This window comes from Athene noctua, chromosome 13, assembly GCF_965140245.1.
Source record: "Athene noctua chromosome 13, bAthNoc1.hap1.1, whole genome shotgun sequence".
Classification (NCBI taxonomy): domain Eukaryota; kingdom Metazoa; phylum Chordata; class Aves; order Strigiformes; family Strigidae; genus Athene; species Athene noctua.
In genome coordinates, this window is record NC_134049.1 from 21,705,655 (window position 1) to 21,725,385 (window position 19,731).

The 19,731-nt window shown below is 54.6% G+C and overlaps 1 protein-coding gene across 3 annotated transcripts in view; it reads left to right on the forward strand.

Annotated features, from left to right (window-relative positions):
* Positions 1-15,808, forward strand: part of SEMA7A (semaphorin 7A (JohnMiltonHagen blood group)) — a 36,130-nt gene extending 20,322 nt beyond the window's left edge. For 2 of the 3 annotated variants that reach the window (XM_074916743.1, XM_074916741.1), the window contains 13 exons: positions 3,928-4,061; positions 4,980-5,030; positions 5,308-5,403; positions 5,779-5,863; positions 6,409-6,519; positions 7,832-7,971; positions 8,340-8,518; positions 8,711-8,819; positions 9,452-9,650; positions 11,325-11,440; positions 12,075-12,226; positions 13,329-13,396; positions 13,791-15,808. In XM_074916743.1, coding sequence (XP_074772844.1) covers positions 5,013-5,030; positions 5,308-5,403; positions 5,779-5,863; positions 6,409-6,519; positions 7,832-7,971; positions 8,340-8,518; positions 8,711-8,819; positions 9,452-9,650; positions 11,325-11,440; positions 12,075-12,226; positions 13,329-13,396; positions 13,791-14,140 — 1,623 coding nt within the window. In that variant the 5' untranslated portion in view covers positions 3,928-4,061; positions 4,980-5,012 and the 3' untranslated portion in view covers positions 14,141-15,808. The remainder of the gene's footprint in view (positions 1-3,927; positions 4,062-4,979; positions 5,031-5,307; positions 5,404-5,778; positions 5,864-6,408; positions 6,520-7,831; positions 7,972-8,339; positions 8,519-8,710; positions 8,820-9,451; positions 9,651-11,324; positions 11,441-12,074; positions 12,227-13,328; positions 13,397-13,790) is intronic. The other variant, XM_074916742.1, reaches the window with a different exon arrangement.
* Positions 15,809-19,731: the final 3,923 nt, after the last annotated feature.

Below are 19,731 nucleotides of genomic sequence, written 5' to 3' on the forward strand. Positions count from 1 at the left end.
ATGAGAGCTGGCTTCCTGAGTTTGCCTGCAATAAGGCTGCACGCCCACACTGCTTCTCTAGTTGGACATCTGTTCTGGAGGTGGGGGACATGCTCCCCCCCCGCACTGAGCTCTGGGATGCTCTGGGAGCCCACCCTTACTGTGGTGCTAGGGAGGGCCAGGCTCTGTCCAGGCTCTTGGTGCCTTTCTGAAGGGGCTCCTAGACCCAAAAGCAACCAGAGAGCCCTTCAGGGTCTCATTAAAGCTGGATTTGCCCAAGCCATTCTAGGGAGCTGGGCCTGTTTCACCCTGTCAGATGGGAAGCTCTGTTTATCTGCATTGCTCTGTGTGTTTAGTATGGGCCTCCCTGCCCTCGTCTTACCCAGAGCATCTCCCTCTTCATTTCTCTCCTTCTCCGTTACCTCACCCCGCAGGCATCCTTCCGAGATGCACCGGGCTCCTTCCTTCTCCCTCATTTAATATTGTTCTTCTTCAATCTGGTGTGGTACTCTCCATCTTGCCTGAAAAGCACAAAGCTGCTCTTTCTCCCATTCATTCCTCCGGACCAGGGTTAGCATTTCAATTGACAATTGTGCCATTGATTTGCACGCTGACGGTGGGGTTTTCAGTAAATGCCAGGCAAAGGGACTCGTCGGGGTTAGCAAGGCTCTGGAAATGACCCCTGTGTCTTCTGAAGTTCCGGACTCAATTTCGGAGGGAGGGTGATGGCAGGGTCATGCCTTCCCCCTTCCAGGGGGGTTGTCTTTTCTTTGCAGTGTCAAAATCAGACTTGGACTTGCTAGGAGAGTCATGTCCCCTCTTTGGGAACATAGTGTGCGTCATTAGATGCCCTCTGCCTCCTCATCCTCAGCTCATGAGGCCATTTATACCCCCAGGGTCCCCAGACCGAGGGGGCAGGGTTGCTCCCCCTGATCCTGCCAGATGGGAAGCAGAGGCGAAGGGGATCAAACTACTCGCCTAAGCCGAGTTGTTTAAGGTAGAGCACAGGCTGAAGGCCAGCTTTGCAGGTCAGCCAGAGGGCTGATGCAGAGGCAGAGAGACCCCAGCACCCGCTCACGGAAACACCTTTAAAAGGCTCCCTTCCAGATTGAGTTAAATCAGCGCTGAAACCACAAACACGCTTCTAGGCCCTGGCTAGCAGAGCTGTTTACTCTCAGCTTAGTGATTCAGTGCAGTCCCCGGGGAGCAGTAGGATAAATAATACGTTGGCGCCAACCAAATTATTGTTTTGGCCTTGTTTGCTTCTGGCTGTTTGGAGAAGTGTGTCCTTGCAGGTTGGCACGGCTCTCAGAGCTGAGCTTAAGAAAGAGGCGGTGTTGTAAAAACCCAAAATGAAACCAAAGGTAATAGGATCATGCGGGGCTGAAACGTGCAAAAGGCTGAGGTAGAGGAGTGGGGAGTGCCTGCAGGTGTATGTCTTCTTGAATTTGCAGCAAGTTTAGGGGCTAGGCTGGAGGTTTGAAAACAAGAGCAAAGTTTGCTGAAGTCTGGCCAGACCTGCTTGCGGCGTGTTGGCGATGGGTTGTGCTGGCAGTGGCAGCGGGATGGGGGAGAAGGGCTTTAGGGGCTCCCGTGTGCCTGGGCTGTTGCCTGCTGCTCCTCAGGTTGGGCCAAGAGGGGGATTTAGAGAACTGCTGGGAAGGGAGCTGCTGAAAAGGGGATTAGTCCTCTCCTTCCTGGCAAGCAAAAACTGAGTCTGTGGCTGGTGCGGTGCCCAGGCTAGCTGGCATGCCCAGCTGGCTTCCCGCTTGTAGGGCCACTTAGGCAAATGAGTTGCACAGTCACTCTGAAAAGACTCGATGCCAGCTTCTCCAGCAGGCAAAGCACATGTTCAGGAGTTTCTCTGACTCCTTGGACAGAGGAGGGATGGTAGCGCTGAGGAGGGGACAGAGAGCAAGCAGGGGCCGTTGTCCATCCAGGCTTTCCGAGCTGCAGGGTCCCAACTGCCGAATGCCCCCTCCGGCCACGCAGCCCCATGGCCTCCGTCCCGCGGCGCAGGGGAAGGGCAGCCTGGCAGGGCTGCGTTAGCGAGAAGCTGTGGGCTGGAAGGCAGAGATGGTTTCTGTACCATGGCACGCCTCCATCCTCTTTCTTTGCGGCTGAGGTGCCCTTGCAAAACTGCATCCTGTGGGTCTGGCAGAGTTTCCCATCACACGGTGGTGGCTGGCAGCATCCTCCGTTAGCCAAGCTGGTGATGGGAATACCTTGCTGGCCTGGGTGCTGTTTAGCTCCGCAAGGGTTAGAGACCCCAAGGAGGAGCCCAGCGTAGTGAAGTGGAGAAAAAGGCTGCAAATCAAGAAGCATTCAGTAGCCCCAGTGACCTCTAATAAGTCTTTTTTACTTTCAGCTCTGCGGAGCCTTGGCAGGGCCCCTGCGCAGCATGCTACGGGCAGAGGGGAAGTGCTGGACTGTGCAAAGATTGTCCTTTGCCTGTCCTGCCAAGTGCCCCTATAAATAGAGAGGGACACGTGCCACTGATTAATTGCCTGTCTGTGCAGGCAGCCAGCTCCCGAGGCAGACGCAGCCTTTGTCTGCTGGGAGCAACAGCATTTGCCAGGAGAGAGGCCCCCTCTTCTTTGGAAAAGCAAAAAGAGGGAGAGATGAAAACAGAGTGCCCTGTCACACTAAGCAGAGGTCAGTCCTGATCAGACAGTTTTCACCCGGGTGGAGCAATCCCTCTCATGTCATTGCTGCGAATTTCATTAGGAGACGGGGTAGCCTACGGCAGCACACATGTGCCAGGGCGGTTGCACCCTGCTGCAGAGATGGGCCCTGGCACGGCTGCTCAAAGCTGCCCAGACATGGCTGCAGTGTCCTGGAGAGGGATGCGGGACCAGTGACCCCCATCAAGGGACAGCAAAAGCCCCAAGACAGGAGGCTCACAACTGCTGCAGGGCAGAGCCAGCCTCCCACACCTGAGCTGGCAACGCAGAGGGGAAGGGAGGATGCTTTTAGGAAAGAGGCGCTGGAAAAGTCAGAAGGTGAAAGAGGAAGGAAGGAGGAGAGAACAGGCAGTTTTTCTTCCCAGCTGGGCCTGGAAAGCTCCCCATCTACAGCAATCCGTTGTGATATGGGTCCTGGGTCTTGCAGTTCACTTCTTGTTCATGGCTGGGGCATGGAGCCCATGAGTTGTGGCTTTACGGGCACCCTTCCCCTGTGACATGAGGGCTCCAAACCTTGTTGGTCCCTCCTGTCCCTTGGAGGAAGGATGCTGGCCCTGCAGCTGGAGACTGGCAGGGAGAGGTGTGATGCTGGGCTGTGGCTCGTAGATGATCTACCCTGTGGGCATGGGGAGACTGACCCCCGCTGCTGCAAGGCAGTGCAGCAGCTCCTCTCCCATTCAGCCGGATAAGAATTCACAGCTCCAATTGAGCATGTGCAAGGTCCCAAAGCAGGGCACAAAAAGCTGCAGGCATGTCAAATGCAAGAGGGTGCAGGAGCCAAACTACAAGGCAGTTGCCTGGAGCAGCTGTGGGAGGATGGCCAGAGAGGGGGAGGGAACCCTTCATCTCAAAGCTGGGAGGCAGAAGGCACTTGCCATTAGAGCAGGCAGGAAGGCAGCGCTCACCTGGCTGCTGCAGAGCCAGTTCTAAGTCACTTTGAGCTTTTGTTCTACAAGAGCTCCTGCAGCAAAGTTTCCCTTCCTCCTCTTCCTCCATCACCAGCCCTGCAGGGGCCAGGTGGGGCAGCTCCATTGTGCAGGGGCCAAGGGGACAAAAGCTCAGCTTCCAGCCTGGGAGCTGCCTTTCCCTGCTTGCCTGGCACTGGGCCAGCCATCCCAGAGGGCCCCCAGCCCCGTGTCCTTGTTTTTCTCCTCACTTGCACCGAGGACACAGAAAGTGAGTTGATCAGCCTGAGCTGTCTGCGAGTGCTCTCCGCAGTGAGCTGCAGTTCCCCTGACAAGTGTCTCCTCTGTGCTGTCTGTAGGTGCAAAGGAGTATGTATTTCCCAGGAGTGAGAAGTACCCGGTCTTCTACCATAAAGAAAACAGCTCAGCCATCTACATCGGGGGAGAGGGAAAGCTTTATTACTATGACTTTGCAACCTATGAGAACTACACGGTAAGGATGCCCTGCTAACAAGTTTGGCCCTGGAGCTCTATAAGAAAGTGTCCAGCATCCCTCACAGCCCAAACGCTAGATACCTTGCTTGATGTCTTTGCCAGCAGCAAAGTCAGGCCTGGAAGGGTCTAGTTTCTGCCCAGCCTGCCCCATCCATCCCACAAGCTGCAGCACCACAATAGTGAACGGCTGCAGCAAGGGAGAAGTCTCCTACAGTAGCTGTGGGTGGGTTCTTCCCAGGCAGTGCTCCTCCTGAGGTCTTTGCTGCCCCAGAGGGAGGATTTTTCCAGTGAGGGACCTTTTCTTTAGCGTGAGAAGGGATGTTCAGACTCATGTCGCTGGGAAAAAGCTGTATTCCTCTCTTTTTCCTTTGTTGGAACCCAAGCTGCTTTTCCTTGAAAGCAGGAAGTTCTGGATCAGCTGGGCACTGAGTTAATACAGCAGGAAAACCTCCCAGTTGGCTTTCTCATGGCTTCTTCTTGTCCTTCTCAAAGAAGTTGGTTGCTGAATGCTGGGCACAGATGCTTCCCTTCTTGTTCCCAGAAACAGTGTTGTTCATGTGTCCCAACCCTTGGACACCACCACCCAGAACTGAACACCCCTTCTCCACAATGACTGCTCCCAAAATCCTTTGGAGAGCAGCCCAGGCTGGCTGCCAGTCATGCCTGCCACTTTGGCCCTGCATCTCCAGTCCTCCCCATCACCTCGAGGGCCGGAGAGATCCAGCCCAGCCTCCTCAAGGTTTTCAAATGCTTAAGTGGGGAGAAGGGCCACGTTGCAGTGTTGAATGACCTTCTCACCATCATGATTGTCTTGCTTCTGGTGAAGAGTGACGCATGTAGTGCATGGGGCTGAGCCCACATCAGTTGGCTTTTAAAGGGAAGGAATTAAAGCATATCTCTTTCTCCTTTACCCTAGGAAGACTTCCCAGTGAAAAATGAAGGACAGTGCATGATGTCTGGGAGTTTGGTAGGTCCTACCTTTGGTGGGAACAGTTGGATGGGTGAGGGTTGGAGAACTTGGGTTCAAGGACTGCTGTGTAGGAACTGTGTATGCTTCTCACATTCTCTGTCTGGGTGAAGACCTCCAGTGCCTGTGGAGCAGGAGATGAGATGATACTAGTTTCCTCCTCTGGTTTTAAGACCCATGAAAAACCTAGGAAGCCATACAGCACTGTGCTTGGTAGTGCTGTGGGGCTATGCTCTGCCATTCACAGCCACTCATGCTCCTCTTCTTTCTCTTGCAGGAGGACAATAAAAATTACCTCACGTTAGTGGAGAAGTATGGAGATGGGATGTTAGTGTGTGGGACCGGCGCCTGCGCTCCCACCTGCTGGAACTTGGTATGCTGTGGCCACCTGTGATGGGACCAAAGCAAAGCACTTGCTGTTTTGTTTTGTGCTGTCTCCATCTGTAAAATGGTGCTCTGATCCCCCTCTCCTTCACAGAGTGCTCTGAAATGCCCAAATGCCAGCTCCCTCGAGGAGCTTATCATGACAGCATGGGACAGCCTGCATGAGCAGAGGTCTACACGTGCCACCTCTGTGCTCACTTGTTGTAGCCCCCCTCTCCTCACCTCCTGCCACAGCAGGGGCTCTGCCTGGCCCATCCTCCCCTAGTTTGGGCTGCTTTTCTGCCCTAGGAGTGGATGTGGGTGCCGTTCTCCCCTGCCTTCCCTGAACTGGTCACACTTAGGGAAAATTTCTGTCCTTACCCAGACGCAGAGAAAGGAGAGCACTTCGTGGGATGGGAGAGGTATTGCTCCTTTCACGCCTGACTCGAATACCCTCGTCGTTGTTGATGGTAGGTCTCACTGCTCACGTAATTCAGTCATAGTGCTGTGCAGAAAGGCTGAGCTCTTAAAAAAAGGGACATCTTGAGGCTGCTCCAGGGGCTTTATCCCTCTGCTCTAGTAGGTGATCGGCCCTAGCACTTCTTGCTTTTGCCTCATTGAAATGCAGAACCTTCCAGGACAGAGCATGGCACAAGGTTGTTCATTCCTGTCCAGAACATGGGGGTTGAGTCTTTGTGCAGGAGGTTAGAGGGCAATAGAAGCAGTGGGGAAACTGCAGGAATTCGACTGCTCTGGACCTGGCAGAGGGACAGATGAGGATCCTTCCCAGATATACAGCAAGAATCTGGCCCTGCCACTCTTTAAGGAAAAGGACTGGGGGAGTCCTGCCAGGCCTGCTCAGTCCTAGGCAGTCAGGACTGGGTTTCTTGACCTGTATCGACAATCCCCATGAGTCCGTGTGCCCACAGAGTTCTTGGTTCTTTGTTTTCTTTTCACAAACCCATCTGCTCCATCCGGAAACAGCCCTCTGCAAATGAGCCTTCCTATCCCATAGGTCATGACATCTACTCCACCATCAAGAAGAGCCAGCAGAACGGCAAGATACCCCGTTTCCGTCGAGTGAGAGGGGGTGGAGAGCTCTACACCAGTGACACAGTGATGCAGAGTAAGTACAGAGGGGGGATCCTGAAGATGTGGGACTTGCTGCTTTGCCTAGTCGGACAGATAAGGTGGACTCTTTGTCAGTCCACAACTGTGGGCCATAAGTACCCAGCACAGCTTGGAGGGGTACATCCTCTCTGCCCAGCTGGGGTGTAGCTGCAGAGCTTCTTGTTTGGGTTGGGTTACCCCTAAAGCTGCGGGGAGGGCTGATTGGGTCACTGTCTGTGATGCCAGTGAGGAGGGACCACGGCCACAGGACTCTCTTGCTGCCAGCTGGGGAAATTTCATCTCTTTGCTTCTGGGACAAAACAAATGACATGTGAGTTCCTTTGCTCAGGGTGAGGAGATGGGGAAATGGCGAGAAATGGGTGGCAAGTTCCCTGTCAGATGCTGGAAGGAAATATGATTGTGTAAAGGTGCCCATCAGCTGCTGTGCAGTGGCAGAAACAAGAACAACAACTTCCACTCCAGGCAGTGACTCTTTCCAAATCCCCACCCAGACCGTGAGGCAGGTGTATGTTGGGCTGTGCATGGGATAGGGTGGGGAATAGAGAGAAAGGACCCTCCTCGATTCCCATTAGCTTATTACATTGCCTTCCCCCAAGCCTCCCCAGTGACACTTGGGAACAGGAGATTATTGAACCCCTGCCCAAAGAAAAAATCAAATCAAAGTGACACCAGGGTAAAGCAGGACTTGTTCAAGCAGGGCAGTGGAGAGGGGTTAATCAAGGCACCGGCAAACAAACCTGATAGAGCCACAAGGCCAATCCCACACTTACACAGAACTCCCTGCCATGGGGACACCAGCTAACAATGCTCAGAGGGACCCTGCTGCTGCTGGGGATGCCCTTGCTGGCAGTGGTGTATTAATAGGAAGAGCATCACTGGGTTTTCCACAGCAAACACAAACAACAGTGCAGCTTGCTCCCACCGAGGCAGCCTTCCTCTGCAATAACAGCTCTGTTGCACAAGGAGGGAGAAGGGGTTTGCTTTGCTGCCAAGCAGCTGAGGCTGCACTGGGCTCTGCAGACTTGGCCTTCAAGGGAACGGCTGCGTGGAGCTGGGCAGGAGGGCGAGGAAGGGGAACCCATTGGGCACGTGAAGAGCAGTTGTCAGTGTGATGCACTGGTCGGGTGTAGAGGATAGGCTTGGTCCTGTCCTTTGCCTGGAGCACAGACAGTGTTTGCCTTTTCTCATCTTGTCTGAGGGTGAATGGTTAGCTGCAGAGCACACTGCTTTGGTCCCCACTGTTGGCTTTTCAGATGAAACGTGTGCATTCAGGCCAAGGTTTTCTGATGGCTCACTTCCCTTTTCAGACCCTCAGTTTGTCAAAGCCACCACATTAAGGCATGAAGAGCCTCACCAGGACAAGATTTACTACTTCTTTCGTGAAGACAACCCAGATAAGAGTCCCGAGGCCCCTAGAAACATCTCCCGAGTGGCCCAGCTGTGTAAGGTACCATGGGAACAGTCTATGGTGGGAGGCAAGACTGTTACAGGAGTGGCAAATGGACACACCAGCTCACCTGGTGTTATTGGTACATGATTTCGCCCCTCTGGCTCAAATCTCTCCTTTGCCACAGAGTTTGTGTGGGGTACGGCCATGTCCTTTGGCCTTCTTATCCTCTGGGTCCCATCTTGCATCTAGGGGAGAGGAAGCCCTATTCTGTTTCATTGAGGTATTGTGCAGCATGATTGTTGAAGTGACAAGCACCAGATATACCTCTGGAGCATCCCTCAGTTATCCACCCAAGATGCTGGACAGGGAGGGTCTTTGTGTGCTTCTCTGCCAAGCCCTGACTCCCTGCTTTGCTTCTCCCTCAGGAAGATAAAGGGGGAACCAGTTCGCTTTCTGCTTCCAAGTGGACCACCTTCCTGAAGGCCAGCTTGATTTGTGTCGACCCAGTAACCAAGGGCAACTTCAACTGGTTGCAAGATGTCTTCTTTGTCCCTGCGAGTGACTGGCGGCACTCCAAAGTCTACGGGCTCTTCACAAACACCTGGTGAGGGTCTTTGGAAAACGGGGGGCACGTCGTCTCCCATGGGCAAAATCTTTTCTTTTAGCCCTTTAGTCTTTCTGGCAGGCACGTGGATGGGAAGCAGCCAGAGTGGACACAGTGGGCAAAGGTGTGATGCCATGCCCCAGCCATAGGGCTGATGGCTCCCTGACCCTCTCTTTGTCTCACTGCTTGCAGGGGAAGCTCTGCTGTTTGTGTCTATTCCTTTGGGGACATTGACAATGTGTTTCGGACATCCAAACTCAAAGGCTATAATGGACCCAACCCAGAGATCAAGCCTGGGCAGGTGAGTGAGTGGTAAATGTGAAGTGGAGAGACCTCCCGAGACTGGGAGAGCTGGTCCCTGCTCTGCCACTGCAGTGGGCAGAGGGGAAGGTCCCACCGCTGAGATGAGGCCATGAGGAGGATTGTAAGCACTGTGGGAAGGAACTGAACTTTGTTGATGGAAACAAAAGGAGGCTGGATAAGGCCCAATGCCTTCATAGAAAGCAAAGGGAAACAGTCTCTTACGTGCCTAGGCAAACAGGTCTGTGAGCTCTCCTGTGTGCAGCTGGAGGACAATGTCTTGCCTTGTGTTTATGAACCCTGTGGGTTTCACTGAGCCAGGCTGCAGCCCAGCCCTGCGGTTGCAGGTGCACCACTGACTTGGCAGCAAACAGCAGCATGGGGGGAGGCTCCCCTGAGCCTCTGGGGGCGTGACAGGGTGTGAGTCTACTGAAATGTGACTTCTGCAGGGCACATTGCTGGTAGGACCTGTCATGAGCACAATCACAGCAGCCGCAGGGCTCGTGTGCTGTGCCTGGGCATCCTGTGGGCTGAGGGACCCGTGCTGTGCCTTGCCTTGCTCTCCTGCCCTCGAGCCTCAGCCTCAGGGACCCGTCTGACTCTGACTGTGGCTTTTGTCCCCTCTTGCCGCAGTGCGTTTCCTCTGGACAACACACCCCGAGCGAGACCTTCAAGATTGCCGACAGCCACCCAGAGGTGGAGGACCGGGTGGAGCCCCTCTCCCCTACCAAGAGCCCCTTATTCCACAACAAACACCGCTACCAGAAGATCGGGGTGCACGAGGTCTCTGCGGGGGACGGACGCCACTACAATGTGCTTTATCTGGCAACAGGTAAAGCCCTTTGGAGTTCCCCGGAGTTTGCTTTCCCCTTGAGGGCAGGGAACCCAAGGGAAGCAGACGAGGCCCCCAGTGCAGAGCAAAGCAAGGGGCTGTTTTCCCAGCTTGGCATATGTTTGTCAAGCAGAAAAGAGCTGCCAAGTCCCAGTACAGATAAATACATCCAATTTGGCTGCCTAGCCAAAGACACACTGAAAGCAGAATCCCAGCACATGGGATTTACCCGGTTGGACTGCTTCAGCCTGTGGTAGGTCTCAGGCCAAGTGCTTTTAGGGCAAGGAAGGGGTAGCACAGCTCTCCCCAGGTGCAGCTTTACCCTGTCAAGCGGAAATCCTTTGCAAAGGGACCCACTCTGTCATCTCCTGTCCCTGCTTGCTCTAGTGCAGCAGGCGCAGACTTCCTGCGAGGCCAGCACCTCTGGCTGGAGACACGGTCCTGGGGCAGCACAGATGCTGTGGAGCTGGGCCAGGGCAATTCAGCTGCAGGTGAACAGGATGGAGAGCAAAAGGTTGGCCAGTTCACTCCGGCAGCTGCTTGGGTTCCCATACAGTGCAGCTTTCTGCTGCCCAGAAGGTGCAAAGGTTCCTAACCCAGCACTTCCCTCTCTTGCCTGTCTGCCTCCCTGGGCTTGCTCCCTACAGCTGTGCTCATCCCTCTTCCTGCACTGTGCTGGGATTTGTTCACTGACACTTGTGGAGGGACTCTCTGGGGCTTTTGTTTCCTAATCTGTGATTAAAAGAATGCAGACGGCTCTCAGTAGGTGGCCTGGGTTGGATTAGGGCCCACGAATACTCAGATTGTTCCGGTCTTGCCGAAAGCCTTAGCCCAAATGCACCTAACACCTTGTAGAGACCTGCCAGGGAGCTTGTTCCAGGATTCAGGGCTTGGCAAGGCAGGTGCCCACCCTCACTGGGGCAGGTGTGGAGCCAAAGGCCAGCACCTGGGGGGTCCTAATCCCTGCCTGACCTGGGGTCACGTCTGTCACCTCCCCATGGTTGATGGTGGAGAAGGGAGCAACCGTTTGGGAAGGGGAGACTGTGCAAGTACGAAGAGGGTAAACAATGAGGATTCCTGAGCCCTGTTCCCTCAGGATCTTCCTTTCCACCCCTCCACCAAACTGACTCATTTTCTTAAATCACCACTTGGGAGTCGTTTAACTGGGGAGGGGAGTCAGTTTAATTAGAAAAACAGAAGGGCACAACCCAAGTTTCAGCCTCAGGCGAGCGGTGAGATGAGGCTCATGCAAAAACAGGCCACTGATCAAAGCAGAGCAGAGCTCTGGAGTGGTTGTTTTTTCTTGCTGAGTCTGTTATAGTGCTGCTGATCAAAGCAGGCACAGCCAGGCCCGAAGGGCAATGGGAAATGAGTTCCTCGTGGCTCTTGGCTGCGAGGCTGACAAGGCTCTGCTGTGGGGAACACTGCTGTCTGGGGGACAATTTCCTAGCAGAGCAAGCAGGCTCCTTCTGAGAAAGGTCCCATCCTCTCTGAGTGGCTGGTTTCAGGAATCTAGTTAAGCCTGGCTCTGCAAAGCAGGTAGTGTCTGCCACAGCAAGGGCTGGAGGCAGAGCTGGCCCTCTGCCTGGCTTCCCCAGCCCTGCCTGCAGTCCCTCTGCCTTGCCTTTCTGCTCTCAGCATTCTTCATCAAGGCTCTCCCCTCTTTCATTCTAGACAAGGGATCCATCCACAAGATCATGGAGCTGCCGGATGGGGTGCAGAACATCATGGAGCTCCAGGTCTTCCCAAAGAAGGACCCAATCCAGTCCATGATCCTGGACCACAAGAGGGTGGGTGTCTGCCTGCTCCACGGAAAGGAAAATAGCAGGTTGGGCTGTAGCTTTAAAAGTAGGCAGCGGGGGAGGCAGGGACAGCTGGTTTAATGACATCCCCTGGATCTTGAAGTAACCTCAGGATGGGTTTGTGGGGGGCCTCGCAGTGTGCTTTGCTAAATTCTGCCAACTGGGCTGATGTCCCCAGTTCTGGGTAACTCTCTGTGTGGTCAGTGGATGATAGAGCTTTTTGGATGCCCCCTCTCCTCTGGAGGCGAGGGAAGAACGCGGCTGTTTACTCCCTGGGCCAAATCCCAGCACACTGTTCCCCTCCCCCTGCAGTTTCCCTCTCCTTGTCCAGCCTCGCTGGCAGATGAGCTGTCAGACAGCGCTGGTGCTCCATCCCGGAGCTGACAACACTGCTGTCACTGAAGGAGCAAAACTATTTATGCACAGGGATAGTGGGGGGAAGGATGGTCGCTTCCCCTGCCATGGTGGGGGGATATGACTGTATTGCCTAGAGACCTACCAGCCCCGCTGGTGAAAACTACCCCAGTATCAGAGTGAAGCTGCAGGAGAAGGGTTGGACACTGGTAAGGTGGCACTGGGACACAGTGTTGAGATGATCGACCCTTCTGCTTCCCTCCTGCAGGCGATGCTCTACGTCGGCTCAACAAATAAAGTCGTAGAGATACCCATGGACATGTGCGGGGTGTATCGCAATAACTGCCACAGCTGCTTGCTGGCGAGGGATCCGTACTGTGGGTGGTTCAATGGCACTTGTCAGTCGGTTTATCTAAACCGGTACGTGGCTGGTTTTTGTGCTAAGAAATACCCAGAGCCTCAGTACTCCCCTTCCTGGCCAGGGCTGCCTGTGGTTTTGAGGCCATCTTCCCATCACAGAGAGAGATGAGCCCATCATATCCAGGCAGTAACAGCTCAGACATCTGCGCTGTCCCCAAAAACTCTGTCTTTGCAGGGATCTGTCCCTCCTGCAGCACCCCTCACACAAAATCACAGAATCATCTTGGTTGGAAAAGCCCTTGCAGCTCCTCCAGTCCAACCATGAACCTCACCCTGACCGTTCCCAACTCCCCCAGATCCCTCAGCGCTGGGTCAGTCCGACTCTTCAACCCCTCCAGGGATGGGGACTCCCCCCCTGCCCTGGGCAGCCCATTCCAATGCCCAACAGCCCCTTCTGCAAAGAAATCCTTCCTCAGAGCCAGCCTGACCCTGCCCTGGTGCAGCTTGAGGCCATTGTCTCTTGTCCTGTTGCTGGTTCCTTGGCTCCAGAGACTCATCCCCCCTCTCTGCACCCTCCTGGCAGGGAGTTGCAGAGGGCCAGGAGGTCTCCCCTCAGCCTCCTCTTCTCCAGACTAAACCCCCCCAGTTGCCTCAGCCACTCCCCAGCAGACCTGTGCTCCAGATCGGCTCCGTTGCCCTTCTCTGGACACACTCCAGTCATTCAATGGCCTTTTTATAGTGAGGGACCCAAAACTGAACCCAGTAATTGAGGTGCAGCCTCACCAGTGCTGAGCACAGGGGTAAGATCCCTTCCCTGTCCCTGCTGGCCACATTATTGCTGATACAAGCCAGGATACCACTGGCCTTGGCCACCTGGGCACCCTTGCTCTGGAGAGAGAGAGGTCAATGGATTTTGAGCACTTGGCCCCTTTTTGGTGTTAGAAGTGTGTATAGCTCTGCTGGTTGTGATGCTGTTTAAAAACAGTTGATTGTGGTGAGCTGGGTCTCACATCTGTCATCCACCAGCCTCTGAAGACGTATCTGTCCAGGTAATCACAGCTGTTTAAACTGTCTTCCTTCTCCGATCCACTGTATTTCATATGGGCGATTCCTTTCCTAGCTTGACGTTAATACTTTCTTAATGCTTATTCCCCTCTGCTAGAGAGGTGCGTCAGAACCTGAACCTGGACCCGTGGAGAGGAACGTGCCAAAAGGGAGATATTAAGGAAGGTATGTAAAGGTTTTGAGCTGTAGGCCATGTATCCAGGGAGTGTTTGGGGCAGGGTGGCTGATTCTTAGGTCTTTTTATGGGTTGTGCAACTCATTGCTGGGAAACTGGGAATAACCGTGCGGAAACGAAGACATCAAGCAAGTCTCAGCGTGGAGTTCATCACTAGATAATGTGTTTCTGAGCTGGGTGAGAGGTCTTAAACTCTATGTTTGCTGACGTCCTGGCAGGAGAGTCCCACAGACTTCACCAGGCATGGGTCAGGCGCTGTCGTTGTCATTACATGGCTGTGTAACATGTCCCCATTGACCCAACTGTTCTTTCTCCCGGACTTGTGGGGGGATCTGTGGTTCCTGGACACGCCTGTCTCATCCCTCCCTTCTCAATCTCTTCCAGTAGATGACTATCAGAACATCACAGTCGTCCCTTTCTCCCGCTACTACCTCAACTGTCCCATTGAGTCCCACTATGCCACCTACAACTGGTACCACAACAACAGCCTCATCAAGACCTGCAACACCACCCACCCCCAGCAGGACTGCTTCCACTTCATCCAGAACGTGAGCCACGTTCACTACGGCCACTACGTCTGCATCTCGGAGGAGGACGGCTTCAAGCAGGCTCTGGTGAAGGAGCGCCTGGTCAACCAGCTCAGGTTCATGTCCCAGAAGGGCCAGGCCACCATGACATTTGGCTCTTGGCTGCAGCTGCTCCTGATGGTGCTGTTGGTGAAGCTCTTCCACTGAACATGACGGGACTGTGTTCCCACTATCCTGGCTGCTGCCGTTCTTCCTGCACTTGCTGTCCATTCCTGAGGCGAGATCCCCACTCTCTTAGTCGCTCCTCGGACATTAATCTTTGACTGTCCCAAAAGGGGTCCAGGGCAGCAGCCCCTCCATCTTTGGCCTTGGTGGAAGAGTCAGGGCAAGGAAGATGCGACGGCCAGATGGAGCAGGGTTTGGGGACAGGGAGGGAAGGGGTACCCAAGTGTGTGGGGGGACATTCACAGTACCCAGCAGCGTGAAGGGAGCGGCGTCAGCCTCTCCTCAAGCCCATAGTGGTAGCTCTGTACTGGTGATTGTCCTGAGCCTACCCTGGGTGCGGACGTTCAGGGGACTTCTGCCGATGTGCATGCACTGATCCTCAGGGCACGATGACTCCTCTCTTTGGGAACGTGCATGTGATGAAGAGGAGGAGCCAGCCCTTTCTAACTGGTTGATCTGTGCTTCGCTCCGAGCGGGGACTGATGCCTCCAAGTTTTTAGTGGCTAATGTCTGTCTAGGTTGGCAAGTAGCTGGAATGCTCCCAGTGCCACACGTGAGTCCCCTTCTGGTCTGGAGAATTGGGCTCTGGAAGGGTTTTACAGTTTGGCTTGTTTTACGTTTTTTTGCAGCTGGCTTTGAAGTGGGAGGGAGATCAGGAAGTAGCACTGGAAACCTGCAAGGCAAGGGCAGGCATGAGGTTAGCATTTTGCATGGAAAAGCCTCAGAAGATGACTAGATTTGGGGTGTGGGGAAGGACAGACCGAAGGGGACAGGAAGAGAAGGTGGAAGCAGAGCCCAAACCAAACCTGAGAGGCCCTGGGAAGAAGTTTTAAACGCACAAATCCTCTGCAGGCAGCTAAGGGCATTTATCTGTGGGCAGCAGGCAGCCCCTGCTCCCAGCACCTCTCCTCCGGGAGAGGGACCGGGCTTCCTCAGGGAAAGAGGCGGCAGGCTGCTGATCTCAGGGCGATGCCGACGGGCCGGGGGGGCTACGACTGCCCCCACCGCCCGGAGCAGATCCGCCCCTCTCCTCGCAGTGAGGGGACAGGGGAGGAGCAGGGTTTGCTTCCCTTGGGCTTTGAGGTCTTTAAGCAAGACTAAACTGTGAAAAACAGGGATGCTCTCCCTGCGCCTGTGGGCCAGGGGCGATCCCGCACCTTGTCCAAACCTTTCCCAGCCCTCTCGATGGCCGGACTGCCCCAGCCTCAGGCCATGTAACGGAGGGGGCATCCTATCTCATGCTTCCAATAACCTGTCACAGCAGCACGGCTCCTGCTTCGTGCCTGCTCAGAGACACTCAGGAGTGCCCGAGGGGTCTTTCTGGCAAGGGGGGCAAGATGCCCAGTGCCTCTCGTGACCGCAGACTATGGACAACGGGCTAGAGCTTCCTACTGCACTACATTTCCAAGTTACCCCCCCCTGAATCTAGGATAGAGCTTCTTACATCCCTTCTCAAAGCACTTTAACTTTGTGAACTAACAAATACCTATTTATTATCAACTGATGATTACTGTACTTGTATAATTTTATAATATTATAGAAAGTGGGTTCAAATTAGAGAAGAGAAAAAACAAACACCACGACAGCTACCAAAAAAACCTTTCAGAGCTGTGACCAAAGTGAGAATGTGATCGTTGAAATAAAAGAATGGAAAAGAGCAGGCACATGCCGTGTTTCTCAGCAGGAGCCGAGGGATGCTGCTGGGACGATGGCTGGGCTCTCCCCTGTCCCTCTTCCCCCATGACCAAGGGGTCCCCCCACCCTTTTCCGTGTCTCGCCTGTCGCTCCTCCCCAGCAGCAGCCCCAGCCCAGCGCCAGCCTACCCCTCGTGCCCTGGGCTTGCCGCTCCCACTTCAGGCTGGCCCCGTCAGAAGTGAGAAGCTGGGCAAATTTCTGCTGGAAAAACCCACGGGAGGGGGTGTGTTAGCAGCAGCCCGCTCCTCGCCGCCCACCACCTGCCCAGAGCCGGGGATAGAAATAGCAGCGGCGGGTCCTCGTGGGTCCCGGCACCTTCTGCCTGTGCCTCTGCAGCTCGCCGGGAGCTGGGCAGGAGTCACGATGCTCCCGCGCACCCTTGGCTCTGACGTCGGGAATGGTTTTTAGGAATGAAGGCAGGGGCTGCCTGGCTGGCAGCCCGTGAAACAGAGCAGTGCTGAACTTGCAGCTCTCTTTTTGCTGGTTTTGGGGAAAAATGAGCTGATGGTTGACAGCCGGGGGTGGTGGTGGGGGGAAAGGCCGGGTTTGGGATGGAGGGAAGCAGGGAATAGCAATTCAAGCTTTTAAAACGTGCCAACAAAAGCAGGAGAGAACAATACCTCCCTCTCTCTTTCAAACCCTCCATCAAAGCACCTCGGCACAATGGCAGAACCGGTTGCAGAGCCCAGCAGACCCGGCGCAGCGCTCGGCCCCCCTTTGCAGGGCTTTCAAAGGGTCGCGGCTTCATTTAAACCCGTGCCCAGCTGCCTTTCTGTGTGCTATTCTTAGCGCTGGCTGCAGGGCCTGTTCCTGCAGGTACCGTCAGAAAATATTTAGGCCTTGGCAGTTAGGTAGGAGCCCCCGTGAGCTCCAGCCCTGGTTTGCAGCAATGCACTGATGAGCTCCTTTTGCAAAGCATTGAAGGTGATGGGGGACCAGCTGGGACACAGGGATGCAGTGACGGGCACCTCTGTCCCCTGGGACCTGTGCCAGAGGTCCCAATGCAGGATTTTCCAGAGAGTTTTGCAGGTCCCTGATCTTCGGGAGGGGGGGTTGGCAGCTGAAAGCGAAAGCGTTCCCTGCCTTGTTTCTTTCTTAGCACTGGGTTTGGCAGAAAACTTCCCGCTGGTGCCGGCAGCATATGTGGCTGTGGCATCTTGACGTAAAGAAGGAGAAATGAGCCTGAAAGGCAAGCGAGTTTCAGCAGAGCTAAAACAAGAAGTGTGATTCTGGCAGTCCCCCCTTGCAGCGAGAGGAGGTGGGGAGCTCACTCAGGACTGGGAGAGAAACCCAGCGCCCAGGTGTTACCACTCGGGTGCTGTATGCGGACGCCGAGGTGTTTGAGTTTCCAGCTCTTTTGCTGCCAAGCGTTGGATCATCAAATCTCTAAAACCCCTCACTATAACCCTGGACACCGGAGTGTTTCACAGTGTCCTGGGAAGAGGCGAGTGGAGGGCTGGGTGTGGTGAGCCAAGGCGATGCTGAGTCCCAGGGAGCGGGTTGGAAATGATGGGCTGGGGCTGTGCAGGGTGCAGGGCGCAGGGCTGTGATAACATCATTTCGGCTGCCTGGGCTCAGTTTTCTTGCCCAAGAAGAAGGCTGAGAGCACGGGACCAAGTGCCACGGGGAGATCCCTGTGTCCCTGGGTAATGCAGAGACCCCACGGACCTGCAGAGGGACTGCAGCAATGTCTCTTCCCCAGCCCAGCCTTTGCAAACGGGTCCCTGTCTCCACTCCTTGAGGACACACAGGACAAAAGACAGAGCTTTTTGCTAAATTTCCTGAGAAAAGCAACAAAGACTGAACATTTCAGGCTGTGGTTTATTCTGGGCCACATTTCCCGTGGCCGGGGGCTGTTTCCTATAAATACAATAACCCAAAGGCCATGGGCAAACACATGCACCGGGGTTTGTTAAGGGCTTCAGGGCTGCTGGAGGGGAAAGCCGAGGCTTCACCACCCTCACCCAGACTATGGCCACATTGTTTGAGTGAGTTATTTTGGGAGCCTTGTTTCGATGGGGGCGGGCACGCACAGGAAGGTCAGGTATTGCAGCAGTTTCTGCAGGCTTCCTCTGGCACAGGCGGAGCGGGAACAGCCACATGGCTGAAACAAAAGCCTCGAGAGCATTTTATTTATTCCCAGCACTGTATTGGAGGGCTATTTCTGCCTCCAGCTTTACTGGTGGCCTTGGGGGCTGCTCTGGGAGGAGGGTTTGCTGGGCAGGACAATGGACCCAGGAAGTCCTGTATCTGCCTGAATCGAATGCAAGAGCTGGTGAGAAAATCCCACAGTAGCTGCCTGTTTGTGCCATGCAAGGCACCCGGGTACGCATGGGCTGCAGGCTCATCTGAGGTGCTGTCTCCAGCCATAACACCCCCCTGGGCAGCTTTTCCTCGTGGGGTGGAAGTACAGAGCAACCCCAGCAGGAGCCGGGAATCAGGATGCCCCAATGGCCATCCCTGGTTTCATCCCAGGGATGGAGAGATGCTGCTGCAACATGACAGCATCTTCCACCCTCCCTGTCCTCTGGAGAAGACCAGCCCGAGCCCTCACCTGGAGTTTTCCTTATCTTTTGTCTTATCTTGGGCTCAGCCTGTCCAGCACACGCTGCCCTCCCCAGCCATGTCTGAGCCACAGTTAGAGCTGGAGCTGGCCCAGCAGCACTCCCACATGCTGTCACCTCTGAACCAGTTCTGCTGCGGGTGTCACCACCCCCTTCCCCGGGACAGGCTGGTGAAAGGGAGCAATAGTCTGAGTTTATGTGTCTGGGTGACATGCCCGAAACCATGCCACCCACCCGGCCTCCGCCTGCCTTCGCCCTTTGCTTCTCCATCTGACCTGTTTTTCCTGTCAGTGATGTGGCAGCTCTACTTGCATGGGGTGTTTGCTGCCCTGTGGCTGTTTCCCCCTTTTCCCTGAGGAACTCAGGGGTTTAAGCAGCCTTGTACAGGTGTCTGTCTGTCTGCTCTGGGCTCCTTCTGCCTGTGGTCCACGCTGGGGCATGAGGGATGTGGTGTGGGTGATGCTACGTCACCAAGGCAGGTTGGGGCTGTCTGTGGTGAGTGATGTGAGTGGGAAATCCAGCCACTTACTGGAAAGGAGATGAGACCCAGGAGGTGCTGGGGGAAGTTAAACATGGGAGAAACTACTGTGTCTTCCTCCTGTGTGGCTGTGCTCCTCTTCCCTGCAGCTGTACATGCAAATGCTTTTCCACCTCCAGACATGAGTTTCCAACCTGAGATCCTTGAGGGCCGATCACAACCAAAGGACATGTCCCATCAGGGTGAGATACCCCATCCCAGCTCGAGGAAGACCCCCAAAACCAGGCATCAGCCTGGCAATTTTTAGGTCCGGGACTGAATGCAATAAATTAGTAAGAGGATATTCAGTTTAGTGGAGCAGGACAACAAAAACGAGTTAGAATTGCCCGTGTTTCAGATTAAAGCTTGTCCTGGCTGAGTCCATCCTCCTGATGAGTTGCACTGGGTGCCCCTGGCAGCTCCTCAAGCATCATGCGCTCAGCCCCGAGTGCCTCAGGGATGCTGCACAACACGTGCTGGGTCATCCCCTTTGCTCTGTTCCTGGGGGAAACCCTCCGGCAAGAACTGCTTGATCACGGCTACGGTCTGTTTGCGGCTGTAAGTTTTTTCTTTTTCAATGCAGTATTATGAAAATGAGTTTTTTCTCCTCCCCTCCAGATCCAAACTGAATCACAGGGGGTTTCTGTGCAGGAGTTTTACTACTGAAGTTTTCCCAACCACCTGCTCGTAGGCAGGAGCTGAAAGCTTGCAATGAATGGATTTGATTCGCTCATGTGCGAAGCAGGGAAGACCCCAGTATGAAATCACTGCAGAAAAGAAAAGAGCTGCTTGGAAAA